This window comes from Ananas comosus, linkage group 8 (genome assembly GCF_001540865.1).
Source record: "Ananas comosus cultivar F153 linkage group 8, ASM154086v1, whole genome shotgun sequence".
NCBI lineage: Eukaryota > Viridiplantae > Streptophyta > Magnoliopsida > Poales > Bromeliaceae > Ananas > Ananas comosus.
The window spans coordinates 1,396,794-1,408,099 of NC_033628.1; the positions used below are offsets into that span (position 1 = coordinate 1,396,794).

The window sequence follows — 11,306 nt, forward strand, 5'->3', positions numbered from 1 at the left end:
TGATAATCTAAAATTAGATCATGTAGACCCTCGAAAAGCTTCAATAAGAAACAGCCATTATTGGAATTGACCAATTATCTTGTCAAGTAGCAGCGAAATCACACAGACAAATATGGAGAAAATCCAAATAAATAACCCAACAAATTGGACAGATAAGGACTGATAGCATTTCATATTAATCCGACAAAAAAACATCTATCAATCATCTTACTTCGGCCGAGAAATAGAAATAATGGTGAAACATATATCAATACATCGAAGAAGTTCTTGAAGAATTATCTGGCTTTGACACCCACAACGTCGGATCGCCTCAATCTCACACACTGTGACCTAAGTTAAATGCTCAATTTTTAGTAAATTCAAAGGGATTTGATGGGGTTCCGATTTTTACAACCTGCATTTTCTGGTGCCAGTTTACCATGTTGAATTTTGCTTGATTTTTCACTGTTTTTAGGTCAAAATATTGGATAACAAGACAGTTAGCACAGTATTTAGCAACTATGACTAGGGCCACAATCTGTAGCTGGGTGTTGTGTTTGAGAACTTTGCAGACAGTAAGTTGAACCTAAAAGTAAATTTTGTGTCGATAGGGGAACATTCCACCTGAGGATGCACTAAATTTTGATTACTCCATAGCATGTGAAAATGTAAAAGAGTTAGAAGGCTGTCCATGTTAACTCAATTTGTAGATCCTACATAATTAATTCAACATAAGAGGAGATCATAGCTTGCAATATTGCAAAGTTATCAATAAGTCAAATTATATTTCATGAAAACAAATAAAACTCACAAAGACAAACTTCAGTTATTCACATTAACTATTTGTTTTCACATTTACATAAGTTTTTTTTATCTTTGAATGTGATGCACTTCCTATAACAGTAGTCACGCTCCCTGCTATATACTCCGTCCTCCGTATTACAATACGACAAAGAAAATCTATGCAATTATAGATATTATTCTCACTCTTATCGACCCCCCAAAAAAAATAATTGAAGTACTAATGGATGTAACTTCACCTGCCGGAAAATTGAGATATTGAAACAGTTGCCTTAGAAGTAGAAGATGAACCGGTGGAGGAGGATGCGTCACCACGTACCCTACTTGAAGCATCTATGAAAGTGGGCCTGGTGGGCTGGAGCAAAGGTGGGCCTTTGCTCAGCATCAAAACAATGACCTCAGACATGGTGGGCCTCGCAGCGACTGTAGATTGAGTGCAAAGGAGAGCTATCTCAATAATTCTCTTCACTTCTTCCTGCTCATATTCGTTAGGATCCAAACTCTCATCAACCAACTCAATCAAATCACCACTTTCGTATAGTTTCCAAGCCTGTTTAATAAACAGAATCACTGAGCTTTGTTCAAAGTAACTAAAGAGAATTAATATAGGCAGCACTCAACATAAAACCCTACCACTTCACAAGACGATAGAAGTAAAGAGTTTAAAAAGCATTATAAAAGATTAGAGTATTTGCATAAGAGTTACCAATTCAAGAAGGTACTGGGTTACAGGCTCTAGCTTCATGTCATTGCTCTTACGACCACTTATTATTTCTAGAACAACAACTCCATAGCTGTATGTGTCAACCTTCTCGGATAGCTGCCCATGGATTGCATACTCAGGAGCTGTATAACCCCTATCCAACAAAGCAACAAACTAAGACATGGAAATTATTGTACAATCTACAGCCTATGGAAATTCACAATCAAATTTAACAGCTTTTATTCTTTAACACACCTAAACGCATTTAATAGGGATGCCAATGGGTATGGATACCCAAAATTTTATCCGAACCCGAACCCGAATGGAGCGAATTTATCCGATACTAAATGGATATGGTTTCGGATATAGATATCAAAAACAAAAATCCGACGGATATGGATACGGATATGGATTTTGACTGTACTCGACCCGAACCTGAACCCGACCCCGACCCGAATCCGACCCGAACCTGAAATTATTTTACATTATATATAATATGTATATGAAATTTGATGTTATATTTGAATTCGTAGTTTAAAAATTTAGATTTAGTATAATATATTTTGAAATATTGAAAAGAGAAATAATTGTTTCGGGTTTGGATTTCGGATTTTTGGTCGGGTTCGGGTCTGGATATGGATTTTTAAAATCTGTCGGGTTCAGGTTCGGGTTTGGGTTTCGGGTTTGGAGTTGGGTTCGGGTTTGGGTGTTTGAAAATCCACCCCGAATCCGACCCGTTGACATTCCTACATTTAATCCTTCAAAATTATCTTTTTACATGCATAAACATCCCACAATATCTGCATTTTCATTCATAAGATTCATAAATTTGATTTGTGACACATAAGCCATTTTGCTTACAGAAAAAATATTTTCTGATACAAAACAATTTCCGACATGAATGGGATAACTCCCAGGCTTATCATCTGTCAAGCTGCTCTTTTGAGGGGTGTACATGAAAATTCAGATGTTAGAAAGGTATATATGCAAATAGATGATTTTGCAGGGATACATATGAAAAGCCTTTTATTATAAGAGCTAGTAGATGTGAAATTAGCCATAGCAGTAAATGACCGGCCTTTTAAGACTTACAAGGTTCCTGCAAATTTGGTACTGAGGTGACTGTGGTCATTTGGTAGAAGCCGTGCGAGGCCAAAATCAGCAATCTTGGGCTGAAAATCGTCATCGAGAAGTATGTTGCTGGACTTTATATCGCGATGTATGATGCGGACATGGAACTCTTGATGAAGATATGCAAGGCCTCGAGCCATGCCAACAATTATATCAAATCTCTGTTTCCAGTTGAGGGTGCCACGTTTCTCACCTATCAGAGAAGTTACATTCCATTTGAAACAATAGGAGAATTCAACTGATACCATGTTGATGAAGTTCAGAAGAGCATAGCAATGTCTAAATATAACCAAGGAGGGGGAAAGATAAATTTTTAGAACAGAAATAAGCCTTTGTCCTCAATATCTTCTTTAGTTAGTTTTACTTATCAAGTGATTACCAATGAGCAGACAAGCTTTTTTTTCTTTTAAATTGAGATAAAACCATCGTTAAAGGATGACGGTTTGAAGCCAACAAGCATTATCCTCTATATACTCGTAATTGTTACTGAGATATAGTAACTGTTGACTCGCTGCTTGCCTTTCTGATGCTTTTATATGGTAAGTGGAAAAGCTGGATCAAAACTAAAGCCAGTCGTTTGTATAAGATAGTTAGAGGAATCACTAGACATACTCGGTGAACTAAACAACTAAAGCTCTCGGTACAATATTGAGCAGGTAGGCGTGCATAGGTGTTCACTACTCCCACTTTTCACCTGCTTCTGGCATATATTGAATAGTAATCCTATTTCAAATATGCCAAAATATTCAACATGAACAACAATCTAAAATAGTTGATTGACCAATAACAAGTATTCTCTCTCTGAGTGTAAATCTATTCATAAAGACATCGAATTGAAGGATGTGAAATTTCAACCAGTGGTGTAACCACACTGAGCATAACTATTATATCATACATCGTCACTCATAATTGATCTTGACTAAATATAGCATAAGTACATTGTGAACAAACCAATGTGGTAGCAGCATCATGTTGGTCATTGCAGTAGATTAACAGTGGAAGGACATTCCAAATTAAGAATGTATAGGACAAACGATGGAAATGATTCAATATCCGTAATTGGGCTTTTCAAATTTACATGCGAGGTTTTATCAAACAAACTTAAACGCTAAATCTACGTGTCTCCTAACCATGATTATCTACATAATTGAAAACCAAAGCAGACTTTTAGGTAATAGGTTTACACAGAAGAGACATACCAAATAAGTACTTGTCGAGGCTGCTATTTGCCATGTACTCATAAACGAGTATGAGTTCAGGGCCTTTGCTAGAACATCCAAGCAGACGAACAAGATTCCGATGATGAACATTGCTAATCAGCTTCACCTCACCCTGAAAATCTTGTTTAGCCTTCTTTGTTTCAGCTATTGCCAGTTTTTTAACAGCAACTATTTTGCCATTTTTCAGTAAACCCTGTCAGCCATAAATTAAAAATAGTATAAATTTCATTAGAGTCTAGGAATATATGAATAGCATCTATCAGCCATTCAGTTTTTGTCCAATTTAAGAAGAACAACAAAGTCTTGACATTCTCCAGTCTTATATTTAAAATTTTCGTGCAAACTGTGGGAGAGATTTTTATTTCATTGAGCCACCTCACCTTGTACACATCTCCAAAACCCCCTTCTCCCAGCTTATTTTCTTCACTGAAATTATTTGTTGCAGCTTTGAGATCTTTGTAATTAAAATTGACGGGGCCTTGTAGCTCCGTTGCCCCTAAAATATCTCCTGAACAAACAATCAGAGATACGGATTTAAACATGCTGCAAATACTATATGTTGAGAAATTAAAGTTTCACGAATAATAAACACAACTTGGCAGCGGGCAACATTCTGATTAATAGACACTGTATATACAGCTTTTTTCTGAGAGAAATGCATTAAATACAGTTATAATATATGCAACTTGGCACTAGTTTACACTTAGCTTTAACATAAAATATCAAGGTCATAAATCAAATGTAGACACCTTATGCTCCATCAATAAGGTCACCATATCATGGCCCAACCATAGCATAAGTACCAGTAATTTGAATAATAAATTACTAGTACTTGAAATACTATCAACATGTGTATCAACATTGGTCAAAATGCTATAGCCCAAGTTACTAATACTAGCACGTGAGTTCTAATATATACTCTGTCATTTTTCCAACATCTCTCATTGTGGGAATATTCAAGGTGTGACATCTGAATTGTGAGGGTCCCAACAAGCCTATGATGCTTCTATTCTGTCCCTTGCCTATGTGATTTTTATGGTTCACCCGATAGGAAGTATTTGATCGATAACAAAATAATAAACCTTTCTGTCGAATTTCTTTACTTTATCTTTCCAAATCCTTTTTGTTTTAATTTCTTTTCTACGTTTAGTTTACTTTCAAGAGAAACGACAGGGCAGTAGCCACCCAGCATTGCCTTCCAAGAGTCCTCGGAAGCAAACTCTTGAGGCTCAAACATACAATCTCTAACAGTATTCAATCCCTATTGGTCTTCTTATTGATTATGCAAGCAATATTTTTCTATCTTTCAAAGTTCTTCAGCTATTTTGACAAATAAAAATTTGCTCCTACTTTTAAGAGGAAAAAAACCTCAACTGCAATTCTCTGAGAGTCCTCTAGCTATACGAGCAAAGCTGAAAATAATCATTTCAAAAAAAGACAACTGATTAACAAATCGAATTAAGACTGGCCCAAGGGTATCTGCCTAATATCATCTAAAGTAGAAGTCAATGCCGGCCTGCTGGCTCAATAAATAAACAATGAATTAGTGAACACAAGGAATGTGACATTTCCTTGATCGTAAAACTATTTTACTCATCTCTGCATATATAAAAAACCATGCAGGTCAACTACCTCAACAAAAACACGGCTTTTCTCTGACAACATGACATAATTTATACTATCTAATAAACTAAATTGCCGAATTGTAGGCCCCAGATTAGTTAACATTATTTTAATCCCTTGGAGCAATATTTTGCTATTTGCATGACATCCGAGACAGTTTATGTAGGCTTTGGTTAAAACATCATCATACACATCTCTGGAGTCAAAACCTGTCACGGTCTTATATAAGTCTCAATCAACAGTCCTCCAAATCCGCCAAGACTTGAAACAATAAATGGTGCAAAATTTAAGCTCAAAGTCAAACAAGAATAGTACATATTTTCTAATCAAATGCAAATTGTGAAAATCCCAACAACAAAATGGCTTAGTGAGTATTTACTTACCTCTGTGAACCTTTTCAAGCTTTCTCGACCGTCGGATCCACAAAAATGCAACGATACCAAGAAGCAATAAAACCACAACTCCTCCTACAACTCCTCCGATGATGGCGCCCTTGTGGCTCGATTTACCTACGCCACCATCATACATTAGTCATCAGCCCAGTTCCAACTTCGAAGAAAGCATTTCCCAATACTGCTAGAAATAGAAAATTTCCAAAATCGTTTCCCAATTCATTTCCCCTTTTTAGGTATAAATGTGTAGACCTTAACTAGACCATATTTTGAAATAGATGCCAAATTTTTTAAAATTTTGATTTTAATACCTAACCTTACAATGTTTTTAAAATAGGAATCTGAAATTTGAAAGTTTTACTTTATTACCAAACCATACTAATTTATAATATTGTTTTTATATAATCTTCTGTAATCGTAAAGAATATTCTGTTACAGGACAGAATATTAACAAAATATGTTGTTAGTACACTTACAAATATTTCAAGGTTAGGTGCAAAAATCGAAATTTTTCAAAATGTACTATAGTTGGATAATAAAATTATAACTTTTAAAATTCAGGTAACGTATACACAGTTTTTTACCCCTTTTCATGTAGATTAGGATTAAAGTTTCGAACTTTTTGCTCTCCATTATAGTAAACCCTTAGAATAAGCCTCAATTGGAGACCAATTTGCTACTACAATGTCCATTAGATAGAAAACAAGAAAGCATGCTACAAGTACAAAGTAGGAATTTGATCAGATCACCTGAATTCAAGAAGGGGGTGAGATCGATGGTCTGATTCGGCGCGAAGAAGGCGGTGTCGGAGTACCGCAAGAAGCACCCGGCATCGACGGCTCTCCCATCGGCCTCAGGGGGGCACCCCTGGATGTTTCCCAACGCAACCTGAAGGCACTGCTCGCACCCGCCCTCGCCCACCGTCTCCACGCACTGCGCCGCTCCGTACACCCCGCCCCGCTCCGCCGCGGCCGCGAACCCCGGGATCCGCGGCGCCGCCGCGGCGAGGTCGCGCACCAGCCCCTCCGCCTCGGCTGCGAACCCCGGCGCGGCGGCGGAGCGGTTCCCGCAGATCCCGACGCTCCCGGGGAGCGTGGCCTGGTCGAAGAAGGGCGCGCTCTCGTAGCGGAGGAAGCACCCGTCGTAGATGGCGCGAGCGCCGTTCGCGGCGCCGCAGCCGCGGAGTCGCGCGGCGGCGGCGCCGACGCAGGCGGCGCAGTCGCCGGGGGAGAGGTAGGGGCGGCACTGCGCTAGGGCGTACACGGGCGCGGCGGCGCGGGGGCGCGACGCGGTGGCGAACTCGCCGGAGGAGTTGGCGCCGCCGCCGCCGCCGCTCACGGCGGAGCGGAGGTCGGAGAGGGTGGCGTTGAGGGCGGAGAGGAAGGCGGCGGCGGGGGTGGCATTGTACTGGCTACAGCCGACGTTGAGGAGGTTGGTTTGGGGGTCACCGGCGGTGACCGGAACCCATGAGAGAACGGAGAGCGAAGCTAACAAGCATAAGAGGAGGAAAGAGGGGGCCATGGAGAGTGAGGGATATACTCACCGGAGGTGTGGAGAAGAGAGAGAGAGAGAGAGGAGAGGATGAAGAGGAAGAGTGGGGAAGTTTTTTAACTACTAAGTCTACAAAATTTTTTAAATATAAAAATAAATATTTAAAATTTTTATTTATGATAAAAATAAATTATTTATATCCATCGTCTCTAGAGCAAGTGACAAAGGGCTTAGTGGTCGGTATCCGAGACCCAAGTTCGAATCCTAGTTGATTCATATTTCCAGCTAAGTTTATTTTTAAATGAAATAAAACGAAGCGGATAGCATGCTATCTATCTCCCAAAAAAAAAAAGAAGAATTATTTATCGTTTCTAAAAATGACAAATTATTCACCTGTTATCCTATCTTATATATTTTTTACATTCAAATTTTAAAAATATATGATATTAAATTTTTTTGAAGAAAATGGTGAATAATTTATTAGAAAGAGATAATTTATTTACCCTATAAATCTAATTTTATAAATATTTTTTTAAAAAAATTATTTTTATAATTATAATATTTTTTTAATCTATTAATAAAAAAAATCCGGAGTGAGAGTTGGTTTCTTTCCGCTGGAGCCATTTTTGTATGGGAGGGAGATGGGCATTATTTATTTATTTATTTATTTATTTATTTTTGTCATTTTTAAATCTTCGCTCCACCTGAATATAGTGTTAAGAAAAATAAAGGGAATGCCAGAAGGGTACGAAGTATGGTCGCATAAAAGTCTTCTTTTTCTTTTACATGGCACAACCGCACAACAATATCTTATAGCGCAACTATTACAAATAAAGGCTTTTTTGCAATGCGGAGGTGGAGTTGGTTTTGGAATTTGGACTGGCCTAGAAAGTGGGTGAATTCTGCTAATTATAACGACACAATCGCTTATCTGTACGGAGTGCAATTTTCTTCTAAACATAATATCTTATCCGTACGGAGTGCATTTCGTTCGGACCATAATTTTTCAAAGAATACTACAGCTACATGTTTTCCAACAATATTATTCGAATTTGTATTTTGTTATTATAATATTGCGACTTTTGATTGACTTATTTATGTTGTTCAAAATCATCATATAATTTTTCTAACACGTTACCAATACCCTAATAAGAGGGCAATATTTTGGATTATCCAAAGTACTTCTCGGAGATGTTGATGAATGCCTACCCACTACATATAGATGCACAAGGTCCAAACTCTATTTAATATTTATTATGGTGCACGTCGGAAAGGAGGACGAACGCGTCGCTTTATGTTCTTTCTCGCTGCAAAATTGGAATTTAATATCTATAATAATATTATCCCAATCAGCTGCCCTGTGTTCTCACTAATGATGTCACTCAAACTGGTCTTGGCTTGTGTCAGGTGAGAACGGGATATATGGTTTCCCGGTCCCCATAATTGCCCATTGGAAGTTAAGCACTCTAACTTCTAGTCGTACGTTAAAAAGACTGTAGAAGCTATGTAATTCTTTCTTGTACTTAGTACTAATAGTGCTTTTGAACATTGTTGACTTTGGATCTATTCTCATAATAGCTCCATTTATTTGCTGTTAGATTCCACAACGGATTGCAAGTCCACGGTGGTAAAATATGTCGGGGGTTTTGAATCCCAATTTCAGCCCAACCATAAAAGAGTCGCATAAAGTATATGAAGTTGGGCTAACACACACTGCACCGTAAATTCCAGATTTATACAGTAGCAGAACGTGCAGTTGTAAGTGCCAGTTCCACACAATTCCATGCATGTTTTTTGAGGAATCTCCAAAGTAGAGTAGAGTAGCCCGCACCACTGAATCAAACGAGCCAATATTAGGGATTTGCTGCGTTCAAGGGGGTGATGAATAAATGACGCACGCTCTTACAGTTCGGAAGGATGGCCCGTACGTAATTTGGCTTTCAACAGGAGGCTGGTTAGAAACCTCTGTTTTTTTTGCCAAAAAAGCCAAACAAATCACCAAAAGAATGATAAAACTCTCATTGGATGAAGATTGGATGGCCCTTGATCCAAAGACCTCTGAAGTTTTGAGGCAATAATTTGGAGGAATTAGCATTAGTCGTAAACGAAATCCCATAGAAGCTCTCGAATCATCTTCCTCTTGATCAGCATATGATACTGATAAGAAAGAATGATCGAGACTGGTCGGCCCTCGTGAAATTACGTGACCTGCAGCAATAAATCTACAGCACTACTACTGTGTTCAAAATGTCATCTAAATGATAGCTCAAAGCTACTTACAAGATGATCATAAGCTAGTATCACTCACACTGTAAGAACAGTGCAGAATTTCTCCTTTGCCCGGCACATCGAATAAGAACACAAAGAAGAGAGAATCAAAAGAACTCACTTCGGTGATGATTAACACAAAAGCCTCGGCAGAGCGTTCCTTCTCCTCGCTCTTTCTTGCCGGCAACTCTTGGATGGTCGTGCTGCTTTCTACTTCACTCTCTGATACGGCATCGAAGGTGAGGTTTGCAGGATCAACCGGAGCATGCGGTTCACGCTCCCTTGATTGGCTTGACGCATTTCAGGGCGTGACAGTGGGCAGTAATATGTAATATACGGAAGATCTTCCTTACGAGCCAGCCCAACAAATATTCAATCGTTGAATCAATTGATTGCACTTGTCAGGGGGGGAACTACACCAACTACTTGTAATGCCTGCCAATTAAAGGGAAAAAAATTCTTGTCTACGTACCGTTATGCATGCAGGAAATGCCACATATAAGCACATAAAATTGTGATGGATCCTCGCTGACGAGAAGAGCAGCAGTACGAGCAATCCATCATCAATAGTGCCTGAGACTATGTAATGTTCAGCAACCGTATGAGCCTGAAGAGAAGCTTCTTGGCTATTAGCCCCAGCTTCATTGTCCAGTGGCAATCTGAGTTTCTGGGCTCTCCCAGAGCTACCGGTCCTGGCCTGTGCTTGTTTCCAATTCCTCAACATCGTACTTCATAACATAGCAAGACATGTAAAACTGTCTGTTTATAAAACATGATTCAAGATAAAGCTTCGCTGAAGATATTGCTTAAAAATAAATGCAATGACCAACAATAAGATCAAAGCTGACACAATTACAATATAGACAGCGGCAAAATTGCATGATTTGCATAGTTTTGAGATATTTACGCATCCTTGTGAGGCTTACGAGCGTTGAATAGATCGCAGAAGATAAACCAGGGAATATAAACATGGGCAAAACTCAAATTGCCCTCATCTGCCAGTTCAGCTCTAATGACCTTGTCGTCATGATAGCGTAAATAGTCGCTCCCACCTGATAAAATTAGAACAATACGAACCTGGGTAAACCAGAAAGCATATTCCGAAGCCAACATGCAAGACATAAACTTTTGCTAAACCAAAGGATATATGAAGAAAAATAAAGAACAGACATAGAGGAAACTCCGCCAGTTCCTCTTGTCAGATCCGCTGTACTCATGACCAGTGCCTCTCATGCACCAAGTAGATATTGCAAAACTTTCAAAAGGAATTATCATGAAATATAAGTATCTTTTCTTCTCCAAACTAGAACTTGGAAAAAGTTTCTGCTGCATACGATTCTGTGCTCCAGCCAGATATTATACATTGATGCAAGCTAGACAGTAGCAAAATATTGACTCATCTTGTTTGCACAAGATTTTAGTAGAACAAGAACTGCACTGGCTTTTCTTGATATTGAGATTTGCTTCTCCTTGCGTAGTCTGAAGGGCCTAAGATGGTTCTGCCACAGAAAAGCCTGAGATGGAATTTTTGGGTCATGTTACACGGCCCCAGCAAAGTGGGCATGTCAAATCTTTGTTACATTAAACCGTTATTAGTTCAATTAATTGCGCCATAGGACCAACATTGAACAATGTAATATCCATCATCCTAAGGCAATTCATATCATAGAGTACGTACGTCAAACAGATTTAGTCAAC

At 38.8% G+C, this 11,306-nt stretch overlaps 1 protein-coding gene across 1 annotated transcript; it reads right to left on the reverse strand.

Moving 5' to 3' along the window:
- Window positions 780–7,424, reverse strand: LOC109713633 (cysteine-rich receptor-like protein kinase 2). The gene is made up of 7 exons (XM_020237791.1): window positions 6,599–7,424; window positions 5,841–5,966; window positions 4,215–4,342; window positions 3,814–4,027; window positions 2,576–2,807; window positions 1,487–1,637; window positions 780–1,330 (listed from the first exon to the last, which is right to left on the reverse strand). Exons 1-7 carry the CDS (start codon window positions 7,368–7,370, stop codon window positions 1,016–1,018), a joined length of 1,938 nt encoding a protein of 645 aa, XP_020093380.1. The 5' UTR covers window positions 7,371–7,424; the 3' UTR covers window positions 780–1,015.

Excerpts from the sequence above, each read along its gene's own strand:
- LOC109713633 (XM_020237791.1), bottom strand. The coding sequence starts at position 7,370 with ATGGCCCCCTCTTTCCTCCTCTTATGCTTGTTAGCTTCGCTCTCCGTT. Across the intron at positions 5,967-6,598 it reads CACCCCCTTCTTGAATTCAG|GTAAATCGAGCCACAAGGGC; the intron begins GTGATCTGATCA and ends ATGGTGGCGTAG. Across the intron at positions 1,331-1,486 it reads CCCAGTACCTTCTTGAATTG|GCTTGGAAACTATACGAAAG; the intron begins GTAACTCTTATG and ends TTTATTAAACAG.